The sequence below is a fragment of the Bos mutus genome, chromosome 6, assembly GCF_027580195.1.
Source record: "Bos mutus isolate GX-2022 chromosome 6, NWIPB_WYAK_1.1, whole genome shotgun sequence".
Classification (NCBI taxonomy): domain Eukaryota; kingdom Metazoa; phylum Chordata; class Mammalia; order Artiodactyla; family Bovidae; genus Bos; species Bos mutus.
The window spans coordinates 50,161,187-50,188,689 of NC_091622.1; the positions used below are offsets into that span (position 1 = coordinate 50,161,187).

The window sequence follows — 27,503 nt, forward strand, 5'->3', positions numbered from 1 at the left end:
ATCTTTAAAATTTATCTAGATTTTTTAAAAAAGAAAGAAAACAAGTTTAGGGTTTTCGGAAATTGTTTCATTGGCAAATCTATGGATGGACACCGTGGTGTAGGGGCTGCTGATTTTCCCTTTACATATTTCCCCATCTCCCTTCCCCAGGTGTTGCTGCCATCACTACCTTTCCCTTCCTCCCCTTTCCTCATGGCAAGACGCATGGAAGAAGAGTGCTGTTAAGGCCTCTCCATTAACCAACAGGTATGGTGGTCCTCATGAAGCAGTATAGCTGCCCCTCTTCTGCATTCTCCACTAATAGTCTATCTCTCTTATACAGAGAAAACTCATGCATCCACTACATAGAGCCTACTGATACAAGGAAATTACACAACTTGAGTAAATCTTTATCGATTTCAGCATGCTATTTCAGAATTCCCTGCACAGTTGTAGATGATTTTTGAATGTAAAGGATTACATAAGAACAACCTGTATCATTTTCAAAGAAAGGTGCTATGCAGTTTCCTCAACTGATTGTATAGAAAAAAAAAAAACGGACCTTGTATATATATATATATATATATATGCCACTTTCAATGTTTTACAAAGACTTTTTATATGACATATCTTTGCAAATTTTAAAATGAGAATATTTTGTGAGCTTTAACTCAAAATTCAATTATTTGAGCATTTGAACTTTCAAAAGCATCACACAAAACTGTATGTACTTTAATTATAATGCTTATTCCTCTGGTTATAGAAAATTAAGTATGAGCCATTTCAATTAAACCTAAATACTCCACAAATCAAGGTCGTCCAGATGTGGGAGCTGAGTGTAGGCTAATGGCTTTTTTGCAAAGCCTGTCAGCTCAGCTGGTGGCGTTTGAGGAAGGTGGGGGAGGGCCTTGGTCCTCCCTGCAGCTCAAGTCTACCTCTTTCAGGTTGATAATTTTGAAAGGAGCTAAGCCCTCAGGGCTCGAACTCCAGCAGAGTCCTAACCTATAAAAACACAAGCTGTAAGTCATTATGGGAAACGCCCACCTTCTTGATTTCCTTTTTCACCAGGAGAACTGGTCCTCCTTGCTCCTGCAGGGGCTTGTTTTGAGGGCATGTTGGGCTTTGCAAGACGCCTTTGTGACTCTATTAGGATCTTTGAGGCACGGAACTAGATTACTGCCTTTGGGCTGGGAAGACTTTTAGTAAATGTCTTTAAAGAAAAGCAGTGAGTGTGTCTATAGGTGTGCCTGTGTGTGGCAACACTATGGTATTCCTTAGAATAATACCAAAGACTTGTTTGTGTATATAAATGAAGCAGATTCTTTACAGGAATTTTCACTGATGTGACCATTGACCGTTAAAGACTGGACCATAAATCTTCATTCACAAATGCAGAGTCTCTTATCCCTAAAAGCTCTGAAATTATTGGTTGGCCTTCGTGATCTCATTTCTACCTGCATTTCTAGCCCTTACTTTATGCACTTACCCTGGATGTACACTGTTCTGGCCTACCCCATCTTTCCCGATGGCTATAATCTTCCTTGCCCACAGACCTTTGCATTGTTGGGTCCTTCCATCTGGAGAGCCGTTTCCCCAGGTCTGCTTGGAAAATTCATACCAAAAGCAGTAACAGGAAATGTGCAGAGGGTTTTCTGTGTGTCCAGCACAGTGTAAGTAAGCTTAATAATCCCTATTTTCTTAATTCATTCCACACAAAGGAACACAGTTCAAAATTGTTAATATTCATATTTAAATGATAAACAGTGAAGCTTGGAGAAACCTAAAGTGGTCAGGATTACTCAGAATTGACTAAAGTGCACTGTGTCTTTTGCAGAGTCTCCTGTTTGCTCCCCAGTGAAGCTGGGATTCTCGTTCATGTTCAACTCTTAAGTTTCTATGATTCCATCTTATCCTTTATGAACTCTTCTATGTCCACAGTGTTTGCTACTCACTAAATGTTGAACAGATGAATGAATTTTTAGAACACAGTCATTCTTCTTTTCACTCTTGTAGGGACCCTTCTCATCCACACTTACCTCTACCCTTTTTATTTCCTTTCATTTGTAGCTCTTGACTGTTATTAGCTGCAGAGATGACTTAATATATTTCATTATAAAAAATAAGTCATTTATTTTTCTCCCTAAATTTAGGACCTGCAGTTAAAAACCAAGTAAGTATAATTGAAAACATAGAAAAAAAGATCATTTAAATTTTATAAAATTTATCAAATCTAGTAGTAAGAAAAGAAGCATAGACATACTTATATCTCACATGGAAAGGAAACAATTCAACCAAAATATTTTGAAGTTTTGAGGAAAGGTTGTCAGAGAAACTTTTTTGTTGTTGTTATTTTATAGATGAATAAAAGAAATATGCACCATACAGCTAGAGTCTTAACAGGTTATATACAAGAAAAGAAAGAAATGGGGGAGTAAAATTAGATGAGAAAAAGAAGGTAAACTGAAAAAGAAAAGAAAAAATCTTTGAGAATATAGAAACAAAAAGATATGGGGAAAGTGAATACATTGAAAAGCAATAAAAAATTGAAGGAAACAGATCACTGAAAACCACAGACACTGAGAGGACTTTAAAAAAATATGAAAGAAAACTTGTAGGGGAAAAAATCAGTGCAAGTAGAGAAAAAGGACTTTATTTATGAGTTCATGTTTCCTTTATTCTTAGAAAAGCCTTTGAGGTAAAATGCTGAAAAGAGAAAGGGGAATTAAGATACATTGCTTTGTGTACACTGTATTTTTCTAGGATTTTTTCTGTGAGAACTGTGCTTTTGATAGCAAGTTAAGGGCTTAAGCATTAACTTGGAGCTATGTACTTAGAACTAAAAAGGTTGTGCCTAGAGGGCACAATTGAGGCAGAGATTAATGGAAAATTAGGGTACAAGTCAAAATACCCTCTTTCCTAGACTTTCAACCAATAAGATCTTAGAATTAACCAATTCATTAGCTCTGTGAATATAAGGATCAGTTTATTTCTATTTTTATATGGAGTGCCTGGAGCATGGAATGAATGTTTGCTGAATGAATCATGGAATTTTCAGAGTTGGTAAAGAGATTAGCATCAGCCAATCTGGTTTTAGATTATTCATGCATCCCTCAAACCCATCATCAGTTCAGTTCAGCTGCTCAGTCGTGTCCGACTCTTTGCGACCCCATGAATCGCAGTACGCCAGGCCTCCCTGTCCATCACCAGCTCCCGGAGTTCACCCAGACTCCCGTCCATCAAGTCAGTGATGCCATCCAGCCATCTCATCCTGTGTCGTCCCCTTCTCCTCCTGCCCCCAATCCCTCCCAGCATCAGAGTCTTTTCCAATGAGTCAACTCTTCGCATGAGGTGGCCAAATCACTAATCTCTGCTTGAATGATTCTGGTGACAAAAAATCTAGGGGTGGCTCACTGATTTGGGGACATCTTTAACTTAACTTTTCAGCTTTTTCTTATATTGAGCCAAAATTTGCCTTCCCAGAACTTGAATCCATTTATCCTGAATTTTTCCTTTGGGACAACACAAAATTTAAGTACTATTCCTTCTCCAAATGTACTCCAAAAGTACCTCCAGCAACTGAAATTCAGGTAGATACTCCATCATAATGGCTAGCTATATAATGTCTCTATTTCTCTTTTTTCTAGTTTATAGCCCCAGTCTTTCAAATTGTTCTGTTAGTTGGTTGCAAATCGTTTTAGCATTCTGGTTATTTTCATTTAGTGCAAAATACTTTGTCAAAAAAAAGATGGAATTCAGGATTGGCTCCTTCAGTTTACATGTCTATACTTGTGCAGTATGAAGAACCCAAAAAATCTGTTTAAATAATTTCAGGAAACAAAAGGAGTTACAGTTTAAAGCTGCATATATTAATACCTTTTATCTGAATTATATAGAATAAATGTATGATTTGGCTAGTATATAGTATAATATATAGATAAAATTAATACAAGCATGCATAAAAATCAATGAAAAAATTTAGAAAAAATGAAATAAAAAATAATATTTGATAAAAGTAAAAGAATTTAAGTGTCTCAGTGTTAAAGAACCCACCTGCCAATTCAGGAGATTTAAGAGATGTGTGTTCAATCCCTGAGCTGTGACAATCCCCTGGAGAGGGCATGGCAGCATTCTTGTCTGGAAAATCCCATGGACAGAGGAACCTGGCAGACTGCAGTCCCTGAGGTCTCAAAGAGTCAGACATGACTGAAGCAACTAAGCACACATGCAGAAGTCTCTACTTTTTATTTCTTAATTGATTAAATATTTTGGTTTGAGTTGGTGCCTGAGATGAGTTTTCCCTTAAGATGCTCATTCATCATTCTAACATTTTTGACACTAAAAAATACATAGCTTTAAATAGATAATATCAGTGGAAATAAAAGACAAACAGAAAAGCAGAAGACAGCAAAAACTATTTTCTCAATGCAAATTATTGACTTTAATGACTAAATATGTGCTCACACATGGACGTCAAACTAGAGCAAAAGAAGTTTGAAAGATGTGTAAAGGTTGCCCTGTCAGATATGGAGTTTGCTCAGTAAAAGCTAATGTAAACTAATTCTCCATGCATGTGAACTCTTTTTTAATGCCAAATTGCTGTCAGTGTCCTTTGGTGAGTCCTATTTATGAGCAGATTACAGCACTATCTCAGAAGCACTGCACATCTGCCTTTCTATGAGTGTCTACACAGAATATATGGCCTTTCCTAGAACTGGGAGATTTAATTAATTTGCTGGCAGATAATACTTTTTATGCTACATGACTTTTCCCTGACCCTGCCCAAGATTTCTATTTTCAATGTGCTTCATATATTATAAACCTATATATTCTTAATGAATGTCTTCCATATGGTAATTGTAGTGCTTGACTTTATATTTTCAAAAGCTCTAGTGCCTACAAAAATTCTTACTCTATCATACTCAGCATTGCTTTGTATGACCAAAGGAAGTTCTCAGAAAAGTTCTGCTTTTCTTAGATTCAATTCCTGAAATAATACCCTTTTGGTATTTGGTTATACATGAGTCTTAGGCAAAATTCTTAAAACAACTTTTCTTTTAAGGTTGCTCTGTCTGTCACTGTTATTGAAGATGTATGCTACGTGTATATATGTAATTTAATATTTTAAAATTTCTTTTAATATTTTAGAAAGAGAGTAGTGAAACATGGGAAATACATGTTAATCATTTAACCTTTTAAGACCTTACTTATTTCACCAAAATAAGGAATTTAGCTAACTGATCTTTAAAGTATCTTCCAAATTTTTATAGAATATGGAAGACTAGGAATGTTAGAAATTAGGATTTTGGTATTGGTTTGCCAGTCAATAATATTTAACTTCCCGGGAAGCACGGTTTCCTCCTCTGTAAAATATGAAAACCACAGTAGTTGAAGGATGTAATCTTTAGTGTTAGCATATGTTGACCTGTTTTTCTTTCTGGAGCTTTCTCTTGAAAAGGATTCTGAGAATTTGCATTGACTCTGTGGCATGGTTACTATGATCATGTGATCAATTAAAATTCATGTTACAAGCTTCTTAATTTCTAAGAAGGCTTCTAATTAAAAAAAAAAGTTTGATGATTGTTATCATTTAAGTTTTTATACTTTTTCCTTTTTGCATGTATATACAGGTAGTTTTTGTGCTTTTAAAAATATGTGAATCCAAGGAAATGTTTGATGTGCTGAGGAAGACAGGTTGAGGAGAGGACAGTCATTTAAAAGATATCTGAAGCACTTTAATGCAGAAAAGAGACAAAGGATAACTTATTCTTGGTGATTCCTGAAGGCAAGAACAAATGCTAGTAGGTATAAACGGTAGAAAATTGCTTCCTTCTAAGGAGAAATGTATTATCTTAAGAAATGTTCAACAAACTCTGTTCCATAGCATAGTCAGTATTCTGAAACCTCTATCATTGAATGTATTAGAGCTAAGGTTCCATGATAATTTCCCAAAATCATTATTAAAGGATTTCATTCATAAGATTACAAATTAGACAACACAGATTCCAACACTCATGCTGTATGATTCTATGATAATCATGAGATGTAATAAGGATAATTCTGTGCTAGAATCTGATAACATAATTCTCAAAGATTTCATTGGATTAAGAATTTTTAATATAAGTCATCTAATTTTTAACCAGTGCTACAGTGTTCTAGTGACACTCTTTTATCTTGTTAAAGCTACGCTTTTGAAGACAAAGTTACTAATTTTCATTTTGGAAGCATCACTTCCTTTGCTTCTGGAGACATAAGTCTGTCCTCATTTTGAATGCTGTTTATTATAGTGAAACTTACTATAACGGAGTTGTAATAACTTGCAAAAGTAATTTAATGTTTGATGGTCTTCAACTTATTAAGGTGTGGAATATAAAGCATTCACATAGAATCATAAATTATTTTCTATGGAAAAAATTATTTTATCTGAAAATTCCTCATTTTGAAATCTAGTTAATGAAAAAAAAAGTAATTTTTCAAGGTCGTTAAGTTAGTGAGATAACTGTGATCCAGATTTTTTGAATCCCAGTTGGGGGTTACCAAATTTATTGAAATATCTTGCTTAAAAGTAGAGATCTGGGTGAGTTGAAGGTGACACTTTCTTTTATGTCCTTGGATGCACTGTTTATCTGGAATCAGCAGGATGAAATAGGAAAGCAAACAATTTTATTCATAAGAAACAGAAAAACACTTGGTAATGTAGCCTGCTGTGCTCTTGGAGAGGCACGGAAGTTGGCATCCTTTTGCAAAGCTTGACACTACAAACATTCTTTGTATTCAACTAATAGTTTTTGCCAGAAGTGAAACCAGTCAAAGATAACTCCAACTTAAAGCCAGGAGCTGCCTAATAGGAACCATTCACCATCATTTGTGGCTGGGGACACCGCACTGTGCAACAGCCCTAGAGTTTACAGCAAATAAAACTGTAGATTTATTACAGATTCCAATCATAAGCCTTAACCAGACTCAGCCATCATTATTTAAGCTTGCCTGTCCACTCTAATCAGGACAACAGGCATCAATTAAATAAATAGAATATCCTATTATAAAGAGAATTGTTAACACAGGCACATTAACTGCTTGTAATAGAATATTAGCTAATTGACAAGGCGGGGTGTGGGGGATGTCCTTAGATACCATAGTGCCTATTGCTCAGGATTTTAATTCTTTGTGATCTTTCTTGAGTATGATACCATGTTAAGCCAATGTGTTTAAGTAATGAAGAAAATGCAGGAAAATATTTTTAAAACAAAGAAATGTAGATTTAATTTAGAAGTTGTGCCACTTTTGTGAGGCGAATGGAAAACTTGGCCATAATGCTAAAGGTTTAATGATTTCTGAATTTATAATTCAGAATTAAAAAGTGAGATTGGAAGACTGGTGGTTTTCCAAAGGTGTTTTGAATCACCTATTAAAAAAATTTTTTTTTTCTGATAAGCACCATACTATCAATGACATTTTTGTTATTTCTGAACTGCTTTTCAATAAGACATTTTACATTGTATGTCTTTAAATATGTGAATTAAATAGGTTTTACATAGTAAGTATCTTTTAGTATATATCCATAACACCTTTTCTTCCAGGGAGCTAAATTTCTAATCTTATCATGAAAATCAATGGAAAGGTAACTTTCAGTTTATCCATTAATGTGCTTTACTGAAAACTCTGCTGGATTACATTAGGTTACAGGAAAATATCCAAATAGTGTACACTTCAATAGGAATGAGGAATCAAATCATTTGGAGATGTTTAGTCATGCTTGAACTCAAGAATTAAGTGTGGTTTTGACTCAGAGACTGAGAATGTATGCTGAACTGTGATGAGTAGACGGTTGTTCTATGAGAAAGTAAAGACAGGGAAGATAAAACTAGGCAGAGCAAAGTACATGTGCAAGGAAGGAGTAAGTGAAGTAGGGGGTTACAGTTTTTTAAATATGTTCATCTTTTAGTTAGTTTGTTGTGTGACAAGACAAGCAGGTAAACTGGGAATGCGGGAAAGTAAGTGAAGGAGGAAGGAAATTCGTCATATCCTGCCAGGACTGCTCTAGAGGTTCCTTTCTTAGGTGTCTCATATGGTTAACTGGGTCTATAATCTTCTTGTATTTCCAGAATATATTTCAGGGATATATGAGTGTTATGTAAATAAAGCCACATATCAAAAAAAAATATCAAAGAATACACAATCTGTTTATGACTAATCAGGTTGCCTTAATAGTGTTATCAGGCTATTATATATCACAGAAGAAATACATCCTTGAATGAGTAAATTTGCAATTCATTACTTTGGGATTTAAAGAATAACTTTAGAAAATGCAATATATTTTATGTATAAGATTCTCCTTTTGACAAGCCTTTCTTAGTTTTAAGGAGTTTTGTGTAAGTCATGAGGAGAAAAATCTTTATGTATTTTTGTCCAAACACTTTAAGTCAAAATTATAAATATTTATAATTTTAATTAGAGGTTCTTTAAATTCCTTAGTGTTTTGCAAGTTTCAAGTTCCACACACATGATTTCATATAATCCCATAATAACACTTTATTATTCTCCTACTCCTATATTTTTCTTTGTATTTACTCCTGTAATTTTAATATTTATCTAATTTAATCAATAAAAGTAGACCAATAATTTCATATAATAAAGCATTGGTATTATTAAAATAGTGACTGGCAAAAGCCAAAATTCAGATCATCTCCTTACCAATTTTAAGAATAATTCTTTTAAGGAAAGAAAAAGTACATTGAACAGATAAACATAAAAGTATTTTACTATGTATGTAATAATATATTTTTCCAAGTGTGTATGTATTTGTTAGCTATTTTATTTTAATGTAACCAATAAATAAATCTAACAGTAAAGAATATATCAATTGTTTAAATGTTTGCTATACTGTATAATGGGATCATGCTGCTTATTGTCTCAATAGTGTGAGACTCAGGCACTAGATTAGCAAAATTAGATGGTTGAGAAAATTTAAGAAAGTAATGAATCATCTATGACTATATAAGCAACACTATCACTTTCCAAAACTGTCATTTATTAGACATTGCAGTGATGCTATAATATATGTTTAGCTTTTACCTCCAATTGTAGTTTATTTATGAGATTCAACAATGAGAATGACAGTGTTCTAAAATTTTGCTCATAAATTGAGAGACACTAAAAGCAGCATTTTAGCAATATAAAGGTTTTTTAAGCCAAGGATTTATTATAAATAACTATGAGATTTCAGAGTAGTTTATTCTAAGGAAATTTGTTGTATAAAAGCACCATTACTAATTAAAATGATTAACTTTTTTCAGGACTCTCATAAAGTCCAAATGTCAAAGATATAAATAATTGATCTTATTAGACAAGTTATATATTTTCAGGAAAAAATAGTATTAAACATCAAATTGCTCCTTGCTGAGGATTTGGGGGGGAAAGAAAAGCATAAATGATATTTATTAAGTGTTGTGGAGTATACTTTGGCCTGGCTATAGTTTATATGAAAGAACGTTTTTTGTGCTTGCATGAAAATTAAATTTATAAGTAAAATGCATATATTACATATTCTTCCAGAAGTCTTAAGGCATTAAATCTGTTTTCAAGTGATCGTGGGTTACTTGCCAGGCCTAGTACCCTGGCACATAAGGAATTTGTTGACAATGAAACTTTTAGATTCTTAAACTGCAAATGAAAGATCTTTTTTTCTGAGATAGATTACAGTGCAAAAGAATGTATGCATTCATCTACTTTAGAAGTGGTCAGTCAGTTCAGTCGCTCAGTCTTGTCCGGCTCTTTGCAACCCCATGAATCGAGCACTCCAGGCTTCCCTGTCCATCACCAATTCCCGGAGTTCACCCAAACTCATGTGCATCGAGTCGGTGATGCCATCCAGCCATCTCATCCTCTGTCATCACCTACTCCTCCTGCCCCCAATCCCTCCCAGTATCAGAGTCTTTTCCAATGAGTCAACTCTTCTCATGAGGTGGCCAAAGTGTTGGAGTTTCAACCTCAACATCAGTCCTTCCAATGAACACCCAGGACTGATCTCCTTTAGGATAGACTGGTTGGATCTCCTTGCAGTCCAAGGGACTCTCAAAAGTCTTCTCCAACACCACAGTTCAAAAGCATTAATTCTTCAGCACTCAGCTTTCTTCACAGTCCAACTCTCGCATCCGTAGATGACCAAAGAAAAAACCATAGCCTTGACTAGACGGACCTTTGTTGGCAAAGTAATGTCTCTGCTTTTCAATATGCTATCTAGGTTGCTCATAACTTTCCTTCCAAGGAGTAAGCATCTTTTAATTTCATGGCTGAAGTCACCATCTACAGTGATTTTGGAGCCCAGAAAAATAAAGTCTGACACTGTTTCTACTGTTTCCCCATCTATTTCCCATGAAGTGATGGGACCAGATGCCATGATCTTAGTTTTCTGAATGTTGGGCTTTAAGACAACTTTTTCACTCTTCTCTTTCACTTTCATCAAAAGGCTTTTTAATTCCTCTTCACTTTCTGCCATAAGGGTGGTGTCATCTGCATATCTGAGGTTATTGATATATCTCCTGGCAATCTTGATTCCAGCTCGTGCTTCTTCCAGCCCAGCGTTTCTCATGATGTACTCTGCATATAAGTTAAATAAGCAGGGTGACAATATACAGCCTTGACGTACTCCTTTCCCTATTTGGAACCAGTCTGTTGTTCCATGTCCAGTTCTAACTGTTGCTTCCTGACCTGCATATAGGTTTCTCAAGAGGCAGGTCAGGTGGTCTGGTATTCCCATCTCTTTCAGAATTTTCCACAGTTATTGTGATCCACACAGTCAAAGGCTTTGGCATAGTCAATAAAGCAGAAATAGATGTTTTTCTGGAACTCTCTTGCTTTTTCGATGATCCAGAGGATGTTGGCAATTTGGTCTCTGGTTCCTCTGCCTTTTCTAAAACCAACTTGAACATCAGGAAGTTCACAGTTCACATATTGCTGAAGCCTGGCTTGGAGAATTTTGAGCCTTAGTTTACTAGCGTGTGAGATGAATGCAATTATGCAGTAGTTTGAGCATTCTTTGGCATTGCCTTTCTTTGGGATTGCAATAAAACTGACCTTTTCCAGTCCTGTGGCCACTGCTGAGTTTTCCAAATTTGCTGGTATATTGAGTGCAGCCTTTCAGAGCATCATCTTTCAGGATTTGTAATAGCTCCACTGGAATTCCATCACCTCCACTAGCTTTGTTCATAGTGATCCTTTCTAAGGCCCACTTGACTTTGCATTCCAGGATGTCTGGCTCTAGGTCAGTGAGCACACCATCATGATTATCTGGGTCGTGAAGCTCTTTTTTGTACAGTTCTTCTGTGTATTCTTGCCACCTCTTCTTAATATCTTCTGCTTCTGTTAGGTCTATACCATTTCTGTCCTTTATTGAGTCCATCTTACAGTGCAAAAATGTATGTCTTCAACTATTTTAGTGAGTTGTTAATATTTCTCCCTTTTACTTTGAATCTATTTTAGTGAGTTGTTATTTACTTATTTCTCCCTTTTACTTTGAATCAAGAATTGAGAACTTCCATTTTATTTAGCACAGTCCTAATTGACAGGGAACAGAGACTTAATGAGTGATTGACTGGCAAAGCGAAGTACTTACACTGAATTGTCATCTGTTAAATTTTGATATTCAGTCTAACCAGTCTTTCTTCTGTTTTCTCACTTGTAAGATAATAACATAGTAACATACATCAAGCTCCCAATAGCTCAGTTGAGTTCAATTCAGTTAAGCTGCTCAGTCATGTCCAACTCTTTGCAATCCCATGAACCGCAGCACGCCAGGCCTCCCTCTCCATCCCAAACTCCCGGAGTCCACCCAAACCCATGTCCATTGAGTCGGTGATGCCATCCAGCCATCTCATCCTCTGTCATCCCCTTCTCCTCCTGCCCTCAATCTTCCCAGCATCAGGGTCTTTTCCAGTGAGTCAGCTCTTTGCATCAGGTGGCCAAAGTATTGGAGTTTCAGCTTTAGCATCAGTTCTTCCAATGAACATCTAGGGCTGATCTCCTTCAGAATGGACTGGTTGGATCTCTTGCAGTCCAAGGGACTCTCAAGAGTTTTCTCCAATACCACAGTTCAAAAGCATCAATTCTTCGGCACTCAGCTTTCTTTACAGTCCAGCTCTCACATCCATACATGACCACTGGAGAAACCATAGCCCTTGACTAGATGGACCTTTGTTGGCAAAGAAATGTCTCTGCTTTTTAATATGCTAAGTTGATCATTACTTTCCTTCCAAGGAGTAAGCGTCTTTTAATTTCATGGCTGCAGTCACCATCTGCAGTGATTTTGGAGCCCAGAAAAATAAAGTCAGCCACTGTTTCCACAGTAGCTCATGTAGGCATTATATCCTACTTTATATAAAGTATATATCTTTATCTATATATAAAGTATATATCTTTCTGTTGGTTTCAAACAGAAAGGAAAGGGTAAAGGAGGAAGGAAAGAAACAGTTTCTATTGTCTTACAAAAGGGTCAGTACCCTACTGCATGTGGAGATGCTGCATCCAAGCAGAGAGAGCATTAGCATTGTTGTTGTTTTTTAGTTATTAAGTCTTGTCTGATTCTTTGCAATCCCGTGGACTCTAGCCCACCAGGTTCTTCGGTTCATGGAATTTTCCAGGCAAGGATAGTGGAGTGGGTTGCCATTTCCTTCTCCAGGGATCTTCCCAAACCTGGGACTGAACCCTCGTCTCTTGCTTGCCAGTAGACTCCTTACCACTGAGTCATCTGGAATACCCCATAGAGAGCATAGAGTATGGATATGATACAGCATAATACAGCACTTCATGGTAAACAATGAAATTAAATGTCGGTAGACTTAAAGAAATGCTCTTAGGAATGAATTGGAAAATGAGAATTGGCTGCAGCTAAGAGATGAAACAGGGAACTATGCAGACACTAGGAAGCCAGGCAGTTTATTAATGAGCAGAATGCTCCCTGTAGCACTACTTCCTACTGCTAACTGTAGGTGGATCTCCTTTATATTTTAGTCATCTAGACTAAAATATATGGCATTTATGGCACTTTGGGCCATAATCTTCTAGAAAATTCTTACATGGGTGGTCACAGTAAAATATGGTAAAGAAATTTTAAGTTTAATGCCAAATGTTAGAGGAACAATCCTTGCACGTATGATTGTTTATTGAAGGATAAAAGAAGATGAATCAGGTGTAGAAAAGGTTGGGCTACAAAAAATTTTCAAATAGAGATGAATAGAGAAAATATAAATATGAGACTGAAAATTAGGTGAGAACTCTTCATTCTGGAAGAAGAGTTAATTAAAGTATCATTTATATTTCTGTACATTTTATTTTCTGTCCCAGAATTTTCTGGTTGTTATTGTTGAAAATCAATTTTGGATGCTAACGGGGCCTCCTTCATTTTTCATGTGAATTTTAGTTATAGTCACATGATTTTTACACAATGTAAAATGAGAAAATAATAAGTAGGACTATATATGAGACCCAAAGTATCTCTACTGATTTGAACGGAAAGAAAATTTATTTTTAAATGTTTTAATCTAAGTAAACTGAGTTAGATCTCATTTTGAATATGGAAAAATTTAATTAGAGTTGATTCTGTTAAGGAGTCTAGATGACTAAAATATAAAAATTAAGAAAAGAATAAGCCAGAGTTGTTCTTTTACATTGGAATGAAAATATATAGGTTTATAGATGTTGTAGGCGGACTACTGTCTCTCAAAGGTCTTTGCTTGCCATATGAATACAGTCATTTATCATTTCTTGGGAACATTTATAAAATATTTACTATATTCTTAATAACACTTTTAAATTAATATATTTGCATTCATATTTTATCCTTCAAAAATGATTTAAAGTGGCCTGTAAAATGCATTATAAAGCCTTGACAACTTGTCATAGTTTTATTATGATCTTATTATGATTGAAACATATCTAAGTCTACCAAAACCACAGCTCCCTCCACCTCCTCCACTTATTGTTCTTGTTATTTGAAAATGTCATCTTGGTGACTGCTCATTTCACATGAGTGTTGTCAACTGGCATGAACCATGCTGGCATAAAACTTATCTGTCCATCTCTTGACCTAGTACCATCTCATTGTTTTTACTGCCATCCTCCTGTCACAAAGAGAACCAAACCAACTCATCTGTCATGCAGATATGAAGAAGCTGTCTGCTGCTGCTTTGTTCAAACAGAACATGCCCATAGAGTGTTGTTATTTTACATTTCATTTTAATAACTTCAGAGCATTTCCTGTGACCTAACTAATCTCTCTCACTCACCTCTCTACCCACAGAGTAATGTTGGCAATCTACGTTTCCCTTTTCTTAATCAATACTCCACATTTATTCAGTGCACCTCTTCTGAACTTTATATTGAAAATGAAAGTGTCAGTTGCTCTATCATGTCTGACTCTGTGACCTCATGGACTATAGCCTGCCAAGCTCCTCTATCCATGTGATTTTCCAGGCAAAAATTTTGGAGTGGGTTGCCATTCCCTTCTCCAGGGGATCTTCCTGATCCATGGATCAAACCTGGTTCTCCCACATTACAGGCAGATTCTTTACCATCTGAGCCACTCCTATTCTGAGCTTAATATTCAGTTCAGTCGCTCAGTCATACATACCAGGCTTCCCTGTCCATCACCAATTCCCAGAGTTTACTCAAAATCATAGCCTTTGAGTCGTGATGCCATCCAACCATCTCATCCTCTGTCATCCTGTTCTCCTCCCACCTTCAATCTTTCCCAGCATCAGGGTCTTTTCTAATGAGTCAGTTCTTCCCATCAGGTGGCCAAAGTATTGGAGTTTCAGTATCAGTCCTTCCAATGAATATTCAGGATTGATTTGTTTTGGGATTGACTGGTTAGATCTCCTTGCAGTCCAAGGGAGTCTCAAGAGTTTTCTCCAATACCATAGTTCAAAACCATCAATTCTTTGTCATTCAGCCTTCTTTATGGTCCAGCTCTCACATCATACATGACTCCTGAAAAAACCATAGTTTGGACTATACAGACCTTTTTCAGGAAAAGTTTTACAAGTAATTTAGTAAATGATCAGTTCAGCTCAGTTCATTTGCTCAATCATGTCCGACTCTGTAACCCCATGGACTGTAGCACGCCAGGCCTACCTGTCCATCATCAACTCCTGGAGCTTACTCAAACTCATGTCCATTGAGTCAGTGGTGCCATCCAACCATCTCATCCTCTGTTGTCCCCTTCTCCTCCTGTCTTCAATCTTTCCAAGCATCAGGGTATTTTCCAATGAGTCAGTTCTTCACATTAGGTGGCCAAAGTATTGGAGTTTCAGCTTCAGCATCAGTCCCTCCAATGAATATTCATAACTAATTTCCTTTAGCATTAACTGATTTGAGCTTTATATTAAGAACAACAAAATACCATTGAACAAATGCACATTGTTTATGAACAAATGGAGTTGGTCTTGGAGGAAACAGGCTATTTGAGGTAAATTCATTCTTATATATGAAAGATTATCAAGATCCTAAAATATTTGCAGATTTAAAAACATTTAATAAGTAGATATGTCTGTAATTGACTGAAATTTAGGATGTATGAAAAAATGTTGGGGACATTTTCTGACATTGTAATAACAGAGTTATACAGCACCAAAGATATCAGCTACTCTTGTTCAGGTTGGATAGCCTAAGTCATTATGTTCTTAAATATTAACCCCCCAAATGTTAAAAAGCTGTAAGATGTGTGTATGTGTGTGTGTGTTTGTGTGTGTGCATGTGTTTGTGTACTTATACATGTATGTTTCCAATTTAGTTAGAAAAGCGGTCAGTTAAGTGTAGTCATTATATATAAATCATTCATTGAAGAGCTGTGAGATTGCTGTAAGAATCTTAGCTTATTATTAGTATCTATCTCTGTAACTGACTTGTTCATTTTTTCTGCTGAAGTGCTAACAGCTCAGCTGGGCTTCCACCATGAAAGTAATAAGCCTGCAGACCAAGCTGTATTATCATCTGTGTTCTAATCAGCCAAGGTACTCGTGCCACTAACGTTTCATGTGTTTCCTATTATAAGAAGTATTACAGCTATTGTCAGGGTGAGAAACACAGAAGAGATATGCTTTGCTCCACTGTTGAAACTGTCATATGAAAAACAAACCTTGGCTAATGGTAGCTATAATCAGGAAGATCTGATAAGGACTGACTCACTGATTCTTTTGGCTTTTGGCCTAAATCTAGTCAATCAAGAATAAGGTTTCGAAGTATAAAATAGCATGCCGTATGTTGACTAAGCATATGTTTTGAAGTTTAAAAGTCATGGGAGATTTCATATTCCTTTCTAGCTTTGGTAAGTTGCTTTTTTCTGGATAATATTATTTTCTCAGTTTTTGTATATGTGCTTCCTCGATATTGGAGATCTCTAAATAATAAAATTTCCCCAATTCTTGGTGATTGTTTAAAGCCAAATAATACATTTGCACTGTTACAGTATAACAATATGTGCCTTTACAAAAATAGTGGCAATTATTTTCATCTAATAAGAATAATATAGAATACCTTCTCTGTGCCCAATCCTGTGCTAGGTGCTGTATTGAATTTATAGAATTTAATCTGTTACTTATATTGTTTTTCTATCTTTTTTCTGTTTCATTTTAAATCGAGTACTTGGGTATTTCTGCATTTTTCACACTTCACAGACAGTAAAGTGATATATAAATATGCAGTGCTTTTTAGAATTTATGATACCTGGCAAATCTGAATAGAATATCAGAAAGGAGAAAAAAACCCAGCACAACCAAACAGGCCACTCCATCATCTCATCTCCAAAATAATTTTTTCAGATCTCAGGGAATTTTGACATGAGTTACAATGTTTCTCAGCTTTGTGAACCAGGCTTCATCCAGATCACCCTGAATCTTATGGATCATGAGAGTATCAGAGGAGCCATATATTTACATGGATAAATCATTCCGAGATAAATTCTATAGCATATTAGGTGCAAACATATTATCTTTCAATTTCAAACACTTATGTTTTATCTTGCTCCCTTGATGTATCTTCAATAAATGCATGCATTTTGGCTATATAAGAAATACTCTATTTTAAACTAACGTTAAATTAACTGCACATTATCTTATCCCAATAATGTTATAAAACAGAGTCTACATTGTGCCTCGGAGGTCACTTTCTTTGGAGAACATCTCATTCACAGCTTTAGTTTGCCATAGGGGAAATGATAGGCTGTATTAAGCTCCTTTGGTGGCAACAGTTATATTTATTTGAGAACTTACTGCATTTCACTTTTTATATCTTTGCATGGGAGAATCTCAAATATACTTCTTTCCCTAACTCCCTGGGTAGGCAGAAACAGCAGCAGAACACGTGGACTTTCAGAGCTTTGGGCAGTGCAGGGGCAGTACTGAGAGACCCCAGCACGTAGGAGACTAAAGTGAAATTGTTCTACACGCATTTACCCTCACTCAGGCAATTCACACACAGACTAGAAAGTCTTTCCACTTCCCCACATTTTTGGATGAACTGCTTAGTTTTTATTTGTTTTTTAATGCTATTCCCAACTGTGGAGAGTAAAGAGATACTTTTCATCCTTTGCCTAAAATTCCCTTTCAAGGAACATGAGAGATATTTAGAGTTATTGCTATACATTTTGCTTGAGTGCTTATTTTTTAATTCATAATTATATGCTTTCACACAAAGGACTCCAGACATTCCTTGGAGTCCATAAGAAATAATATCTGTTTCCTGAGCTTCCCAGGTGGTGCTAGTGGTAAAGAACCCACATGCCAATGCAGGAGACATAAGAGATGCAGGTTCAAATCCCTGGGTCAGGAAGATCCCCTGGAGGAGGGCATGGCAACCTACTCCACTATTCTTGTCTGGAGAATCCCAAGAACTAAGGAGCCTGGTTGGGTACAGTCCATAGAGTTGCAAAGAGTTGGTCAGAATCGAAGTGACTTAGCATACACACATATGTTTATTAGCTTACATCCAGTTATTTTAAATTCAATAACTCTTAGTTTCTAAAGGTTTGTATTGTAATGTGATTTGCAATATTTGTGTGGTATACATGGTAGATGGTCTTTAAGATGCAGTCATTTATAAATTTTAATTATATGTGAGTCTATGTAGAATAATAAAATATGATAGGTATTTTCTGCAATGTAAACTTATGTTTCATGATCCTGACTCACAACTGGGAAATGAAGCAATTTGGATCAGCCAATGCATTAAGATACATAAATTGTTAAATAGTCCATATTTCAATAATTCTAGTTTATAGGATAACATCTTTAAAATTATTGGCTAATTTTTTTTGGAAAACATTAAATTTTTCAGCCTTTTAGTGTGCATTGAATCACTGTTATCAAAATAATTTTGCTTTAAATACATTTGACTAAAATATTTTATCAAACTTCTGCTTTTTCCTGAAACTATTCCCTTTATAGATCACATGACAATATATCAAATCACCTTTCACCAATCATGCAAAGCAAATCTTCAAAATTCTAAGCATTTATCCCTCATGAGTGATGCTACATCATGCTATTGAATCTTTCCATACAAATTAGGTTTATTCCTAGTTATACATCAGCATTGAAAGAAATTAAAGAAGAGAAAGTAAAAATCTTGCTAGCTGGAAATAGTTGTGTTAAATGTTTTGCCCTTTTGTGTTCTTGCATCTGTATCCTTCCATCAAAAACAAAATAATCTTTTTGTGAAACTTCAAGAAGAAAACATTTTAAAGAAGAAGAAGAAGAAGAAAAAAGAAAGCAATGTTTCCCTAAATTTAGAAGCAGCTACAGCCAGGTTATTATGAATAATTTCCATATACTATCTAGACAGGATGACCATTTTCATCCAAAAGTATTTCTGTGCAGTGAAAGAACATTTTTCGCTTGGAATCTTTCACAGTAATTAATTTTCAGTTCACACAGATGATTTAGGTGGATAACCTGGCCTTGTTAAACATGTATGCTGTTTCTGACCATCAACATTATAACTCATCGACTTTCCAAAGCAAGAGCTGTTTAAATCAAAGGATTTTCATTGCAGATCCCTGACTGCTGCTGGCTAGATGTCAGAGCTTGGAAGATATGCTCTAAGTAATTGTAAAGTACTGTTCTCCAATCAGCATACATTATTGCAGAGCAAGAACTACATCGTCAGAATTTCTACTGAAGTTTTAACTCAGTCATTTGAACTTTGCATCATATGTACTTAAATGTCTCTACTGGATTAAAGGCATGTTACCTTCTTCCCTTTACATAATGATGTTCAGGACAAAAATACAGTATTTTGAGTTCTTGAATTTTACACTGAGTATACTGTCATTGTTTTTGCAACAGGATTTAATATCCATAAAATGTTTCATGTTAGCTCAGTAAATAACTCAAAGGACACTGGAAATTGCGAACCTTTGGTTCTGAGCATAAAGGAGGAGAAATACATTTCATAGTTTGGTTTGGTTTAGTCTTCTGTTTATTATTATTTTTTAGAAGAGTAGGAGATGAATTAAGGGAGGTATATATTAATACATCAGGCACTCTATCTATCACATCTAGTCCCTTAAATCTATTTCTCACTTCTACTGTATAATATAAGGGATTTGATTTAGGTCATACCCAAATGGTCTAGTGGTTTTCCCTAATTTCTTCAATTTAAGCCTGATGAACTATGGACAGAGGTTCGTGACATTGTACAGGAGAGAGGGATCAAGACCATCCCCATGGAAAAGAAATGCAAAAAAGCAAAATGGCACTGGGGAGGCCTTACAAATAGCTGTGAAAAGAAGAGAAGTGAAAAGCAAAGGAGAAAAGGAAAGATCTGAGTGCAGAGTTCCAAAGAATAGCAAGGAGAGATAAGAAAGCCTTCCTCAGTGATCAATGCAAAGAAAGAGAGGAAAATAACAGAATGGGAAAGACTAGAGATCTTTTCAAGAAAATTAGAGCTACCAAGGGAACATTTCATGCAAAGATGGGCTCGATAAAGGACAGAAATGGTATGGACCTAACAGAAGCAGAAGCTATTAAGAGGTGGCAAGAATACAAAGAAGACCTGTACAAAAAATATCTTCACGACCCAGATAATCACAATGATGTGATCACTGACCTCGAGCCAGACATCCTGGAATGTGAAGTCAAGTGGGCCTTAGGAAGCATCACTATGAACAAAGCTCGTGGAGGTGATGGAATTCCAGTTGAGCTATTTCAAATCCTGAAAGATGATGCTGTGAAAGTGCTGCACTCAATATGCCAGCAAATTTGGAAAGCTCAGCAGTGGCCACAGGACTGGAAAAGGTCGGTTTTCATTCCAATCCCAAAGAAAGGCAATGCCAAAGAATGCTCAGACTACTGCAGAATTGCACTCATCTAACATGCTAGTAAAGTGATACTCAAAATTCTCCAAGCCAGGCTTTAGCAATATGTGAACCGTGAACTTTCAGATGTTCAAGCTGATTTTAGGAAAGGCAGAGGAACCAGAGATCAAATTGCCAACATCCTCTGGATCATCGAAAAAGCAAGAGAGTTCCAGAAAAACATCTATTTCTGCTTTATTGACTATGCCAAAGCCTTTGACTGTGTGGATCACAGTAAACTGTGGAAAATTGTGAAAGAGATGGGAATACCAGACCTCCTGACCTGCCTCTTGAGAAATCTGTATGTAGGTCAGGAAGCAACAGTTAGAACTGGACATGGAACAACAGACTGGTTCCAAATAGGGAAAGGAGTATGTCAAGGCTGTATATTGTCACCCTGCTTATTTAACTTATATGCAGAGTACATCATGAGAAACGCTGGGCTGGAAGAAGCACGAGCTGGAATCAAGATTGCCGGGAGAAATATTAATAACCTCAGATATGCAGATGACACCACCCTTATGGAAGAAAGTGAAGAGGAACTAAAGAGCCTCTTGATGAAAGTGAAAGAGGAGAGTGAAAAAGTTGTCTTAAAGCTCAACATTCAGAAAACGAAGATCATGGCATCTAGTCCCATCACTTCATGGGAAATAGATGGGGAAACAGTGAAACAATGTCAGACTTTATTGTTTTGGGCTCCAAAATCACTTTAGATAGTGACTGCAGCCATGAAATTAAAAGACGCTTACTCATTGGAAGGAAAGTTATGACCAACCTAGATAGCATATTGAAAAGCAGAGACATTACTTTGCCAACAAAGGTCCGTCTAGTCAAGAGTATGGTTTTTCCAGTTGTCATGTATGGATGTGAGAGTTGGACTGTGAAGAAAGCTGAGCACTGAAGAATTGATGCTTTTGAACGTGGTGCTGGAGAAGACTCTTGAGAGTCCCTTGAACTGCAAGGAGATCCAACCAGTCCGTCCTAAAGGAGATCAGTCCTAGGTATTCATTGGAAGGACTGATGCTGAAGCTGAAACTCCAATACTTTGGCCACCTCATGCGAAGAGTTGACTCATTGGAAAAGACCCTGATGCTGGGAGGGATTGGGGGCAGGAGGAGAAGGGGTATACAGAGGATGAGATGGCTGGATCACATCACCAGCTCGATGGACATGAGTTTGAGTGAATTCCAGGAGTTGGTGATGGACAGGGAGGCCTGGCATGCTGCAATTCATGGGGTCCCAAAGAGTCAGACATGACTAAGCGACTGAACTGAACTGAACTGATATTAATACATATACATTTTTGGCTCCAACGTTTAAGAGTAGATGTAGGAAATCACTTTTAAAATCTTCAACTTTTATATAAAGTTTATGTAGGATTTGTAGCTAAAAAAGAAGAAAAGGCACCTGTCTTGAGATTTGGCTATATTACAAATAGGGAGTAAAAGGTCCTCCAAGACTATGCATCATATTACTGTTAGGATGAAATGGAAGTTGAGGTTATCAAAATTGCTTTTAAGGACAAAATTCTATTATTCTTGTGAGGGAACATATTTCAGTTTGAAAAGCATGAAGACCAAGAACTTTCATTTAAACACTACTTCCAAAATCACTGCAGATGGTGATTGCAACCATGAAATTAAAAGACACTTACTCCTTGGAAGGAAAGTTATGACCAAGCTAGATGGCATATTCAAAAGCAGAGACATTACTTTGCCGGCAAAGGTCCGTCTAGTCAAGGCTATGGTTTTTCCTGTGGTCATGTATGGATGTGAGAGTTGGACTGTGAAGAAGGCTGAGTGCCGAAGAATTGATGCTTTTGAACTGTGGTGTTGGAGAAGACTCTTGAGAGTCCCTTGGACTGCAAGGACATCCAACCAGTCCATCCTAAAGGAGACCAGTCCTGGGTGTTCATTGGAAGGACTGATGCTGAGGCTGAAACTCCAATACTTTGGCTACCTCATGCGAAGAGTTGACTCATTGGAAAAGACCCTGATGCTGGGAGGGACTGTGCAGGAGGAGTATGGGACAACAGAGGATGAGATAGCTGGATGGCATCACTGACTCGATGCACATGAGTTTGCATGAACTCCAGGAATTGGTGATGGACAGGGAGGCCTGGTGTGCTGCAATTCATGGGGTCTCAAAGAGTCGGACAGGATTGAGCGACTGAACTGAAATGAACTGAACTGGGAAATAAACCAGACAATCTGTTAGCCTCTTTATCCCTTAATTTCCATATTGTGAAATTATGGAATTGGGCTAAAGATTTTTAAAATTCCATCTAGTTTTGATTTTAATTTTTTCTATGTGATGGATATTTTAAAATTAATAAAATACCAGTACAAAATTAATAAAATATCAATATCAATATAAATAACATATTTCAAGTAAAAACAGTTTATCATTAAAATTATAATAATTTTCAAACTGTTTTAAAATCATATAAAGATTGTGGCTAAAGAAGAATGTTGAATTCAAGATGGGAAAGCTATGACTGACATTATAAAAATAAAATCTAAGTCATAAGGACAATTCATTTTTATTCTGTTGCTTGTCTGGTTTTTATTTGAATTGTACTTTTAAAATGCATCATAAAAGAGCCTAAACATTAGCAATAGATATTTTCTAAAATTAGGCCAAATATAATTTCCTGCACATTTATAATCAAGCAGTTCTTATAGGTCACATTGTTATCTTCAGTGGACAGTCTGCAATATGATGTTTTTCTGACTTTTATGATTACAGTTTATGATTTTTCAAGAAGACTACACAGTATTTGATTGACAGAAAATATAGACAATCATACAAACCAAAGTACACTAATGGGATCACTGACTCAATGGAGTTGAATGTTTGAGCAAATTCTGGGAGATAGTGAAGGACAGGGAAGCCTGGTGTGCTGCAGTTCATGGGGTTGCAAGGAGTTGGACATGACTGAGCAACTGAACAACAGCAACACTTTATAAACAGCAGAAATACCAAGTCGTATAGAAACTCCTAAGATCCGAGAGGTATTCTTATATATATACGTATTTTCTCTTATGTATATACATATATATGCAAATATATATGTGAGAGAGAAGAAAATATATAAATATAAGTATGTATTTATATAACATAAGCACTGATTGATTATACTTGTTCAAACTGAGCCATTTTACAATGACACTAAAAATAAATATATTAATAAATATTAGTCTTCAGAACCAAGTGCTTTGAATAGCATTTCCCAAAGCACAAGAATCAAAGAATTTTAGAAATGAAGCATCCATGGCCTCTGAATCCAGAACTTTAGTTTCCATCTATAGTCCTTTCCCCAGTGAAAGCCCGCAATTGAGACTTTTGTCCTGGAATCCAGTAAAGGGAACTGGCACAGCTGCGTTCTACACAACTCCTGGCAGAGCCCATATCACAGCACAGAGGAGCCTTCGGCTGGGCATCTGACTCTTGCACTAGACTGAACCCTATGACAGTCCTGTGAGTAAAGGACAGGCACTGTGTCTGCTTCACTCACAACTTGATGTCTCATATTTAGAAGGTCCAAATATATATTCGTAGAATAGAAATAGTTCCTTGATTTTATCAAAATTTGCCCTTAGAAGCAAAATAACAGACACAAGTACTCTATTCTCTCTAAATCTCCATTGTTTCTCTTTGTTTATTTTGCAAGTATTTGTTGAGTGGACTCTGTATTCCAAGTATCATTTAGCTTTCAGGAAGGAAAAAAGATTAGCCATTTGGAATCCTTGTCCTGTACAAATTCAGGATTCAGTGGAAAGAACATAAACATTGATAACAGAAAAAATGTGATCAAGAATGTGGAGGAAGAACTATGGCAGAGTGAAGAAATGATAGAGCAACCCATTTTCAGGTCAGGGTTAGAGACTTTGATGGAGGAAACACATAAGCAGGATTTTGTTGCTTCTTTTCTGCTTCAGTCTCCTAAAATAACCCATAAACCCATGCTGCTCACACTTTACCTTCTGCTCACATAATTGTGCAGGTGTTTTTTTCACAACAATTTTTTTTTTAAATGAGAGATTTTGAAAAGATAGTTGATTTTACATGACAGTTATTTTGAAACCAGCTTTAATAAAGAACTGCCTAACAGTGATTAGTTTTCATGCCTCATTGTGAACATGTATGTTACCTGAACATTAAAATAATTCTTATTAAATGTTGTAAAACTGAAAATGGCTCTTAATAGTTTATAGTGACACCAGACAACTCCAAGTTTCTCAAGCATGCATGTGCCTGTATACTGGGTTTCTGTTGCCTTATTACAGTTTTTCTCTCTTTTCTTCCTGGACAACCCTGATCCATGCATTAATGTTCACACATATTACTTCTTTCCATGAATTTATGTCACAGCTTTAGGATCCTGCATGAAATGATCATCTCTCCTTCCCTTTATAACATTTGGTATGTATCTCGGTCAGAGAATATTTACTGAGAGCCTGTTTTGTTTAAAGCACTGTGCCGAGAACAAAGAGCCATTTCAGCTTCACAGACAGAGCTGTTTTAGGCCAGAATGCAGAGCATAGACTGACTGGTTATTTACGGCCACTGTCCATTCTGTAAGACTCATGCCCTTGCTTTACCAGTGGTTAAATATTTTGAATGTTGCTCCTATGCAACACATAAAGAACCCCTGGGCACTTAAGATGTGCCATTTGTGTTTCTTTCCTTGAAGCTCTACTGTTGTACCTATGTGGCAAATTCCTCAATAAGAAAGAAGTTTGGTTTTGTTTCACATTTTCCTCAGAGGTTCCCCAGGGGAGCGTTAATTCCTTTTCTATGAATCCTTCAGGAACCGAAGGACAACATCAGAAAAACAATTCAGGAAACATGTTGACAAACCCAAATGAAGCAGAGAGTTTTGTTCTCATACCTACAAGACCAAGAAAGTAAAAAAAAAAAAAAGAAAAGAAAAGAAAAGAAATGATGGAGGAGGTTGTGCACATTTGCAAGCTCTTTCTTAAGCCTCATCTTTAAACATCTAGACACATGTAATTTTTGAGTCTCATAGATCCAAGACTGCTTGGGAGGAAAGAAAAGAAATTAGACTCAGAGAGGAGAAGAAATAAAAAGAAAACTCTGAAATCTCAGAAACTCTGAAAACTCAGATTGAAATACATGATTTTAAGGTATCTTATCTCTCAGCAAAATGTGTAGAACAATGTTTGAAGCTTTACTCTCTGGTTTTCAGTAACAATAGTGATTAAAATTATGAATCTCAATGTCAAAATGGACTCATGTTCAGAACTCATCTTTGTTTAGAAGTTGAGTATTGCAGACACTTTCATGACTTTACTGAAGATCTCCTTCTGCACATCATTTTTGCATGAATTAAAGAGATAACCATTTTGATTATCAATCATTTCCTGTGCACTAGACTTTTCTCTCTGAATGGTTAATTAATTAAAAAATAACAACAATTCTATTGTCCTCATTTTACATATGAGGAAACTGAGGCATAGAGTTAGTTACTCATTTTGCCTCATTCACCCAGCAGATACGTTCACCCCAGTGATCAGACCACAGAGTCTGAACACCATGAACTGTGCATACCGCTGTGTCTCGCCTGCTTCCTGAATGCCATGCCTGGCATGTAGTAAGTGCTATATAAATAGTGTTTTATTAATAACAATTTTGAAATAAACCTATTATGCTCCCAGTATTTTATTGTAAATTACTGCAGCATAGAAGTGTGACAAAGTGGTAGTTTCTTTATTTCTGGCACAAATAATATTTCATATGAGTTGAATGATACCTTTTAAATATCAGACTTCTTTTTTTCCCTCCCATTCCTTTCTGGAAGACAGAAAAGGAAAACATTGTTTTCTTTACTTCATCTATGTAACTCAGTCAATCAATACTGGTTTACAGAAGATATTGCTAACTATTAACTAGCTTTGTCAGATGGAAGAGGGATTTCTTATATTTTCTGCAGCTGCAGAGCAATATGTAAAATGATGTTACTGTAGTATAAAGTATTTAAGAGCTCAGGTTTTCAAAATCTGTTCTCTGACTTGATGAAAGTCTCTTCATCTGCCTAAGCTTCAGGATCCTCATAAGTAAAGTATAGTGTAAGTTCAGATACAAATGACACATACCTCTAAGATCAATGATACTGTAATTTGGTAGCTAAAGTTCTAGGAAGGAATATTACATACACTTCAATAGGATAATTCAGGTTATCCAAATATGGAATCATTTACCTTTTAAAGTAATCAGGTCCACATCATTAGAAATATGCAAAAGAATTCCCTTCCAGAGGTGATTTAGAAGTTACAAACTGTTGGGTTGAAAACTAAACTATGTTGGTTCTTAGAATTTGTTTCTGATCCTAAGTTTCTTAACTTGATTGTATAAACTAAACGTATATGTAGTTAGAGAAACCTTAACAAAGGGCTAACAGAGTTTATAATCAGGTTTTTTAATCTCCAGGAAAAATGGAATAAAACAAACAAAACAACATCTCTAAGTAGACTGAAACCAGGGCTCCAATTACTCTCTGAATTCTGGCAGCAAAGCAATAAGAAAATAAACCCAAACACCTGCTGTGTGTTTATGTAAATCAAGTTTAGGCAGGATTATTTCTCTAAAATGTCCCAGGTAATTGTGGCTCAGTAATTCCAGCTTTATTGGTAACTACTGTAAATTTGATCAGCATTTCTTAAAATGTAGTTCTCAACCCATCTGTATAAGAATCACCCTATTAAAACTGCAGATCCCCAGCCCTCCCAAAATTTTGAATCAGGATTAGAATCTGTCTCTGTTGGTAAACAAGCTTTCTTGTCAGTGACTTTCAAACATTTTTAACCAAAGTGCATAATGAATGATATATTTTAAGTCAGTGTTTCCTTTTAACAAAGTGCTTGTGTTAGTAGCTACACTAACCATAAAAGGTCATATGTGACTAAAGCAAAAGCTACAAAGATCATATGAACAACAACAAAAAAATTAAGATGACTCTATTTATAATTTGCTTAACATTTATAGAAAATATAAGAAGTTCCAGTCTTTGTGATAATTTAGTCATATCACTTTTTTAAGATGAAAAGGAAAATCTTTTTATAACTAAAATTATTCTCTCTTTAATTGTCAGAATTATTATTATGGAAATGAAAAGTGTTCCAATTTTCTTTAATCTGAACACCAATATTTCATTTGC

At 35.9% G+C, this 27,503-nt stretch overlaps 1 protein-coding gene across 4 annotated transcripts in view; it reads left to right on the forward strand.

Moving 5' to 3' along the window:
* Positions 1 to 27,503, forward strand: part of PCDH7 (protocadherin 7) — a 472,964-nt gene that overhangs the window by 254,091 nt on the left and 191,370 nt on the right. For 2 of the 4 annotated variants that reach the window (XM_070372248.1, XM_070372249.1), the window contains exon 3: positions 151 to 246. The exons of the other annotated variants lie outside the window; for them this stretch is intronic. In XM_070372248.1, coding sequence (XP_070228349.1) covers positions 151 to 239 — 89 coding nt within the window. In that variant the 3' untranslated portion in view covers positions 240 to 246. The remainder of the gene's footprint in view (positions 1 to 150; positions 247 to 27,503) is intronic. 4 annotated transcript variants of the gene reach the window in all.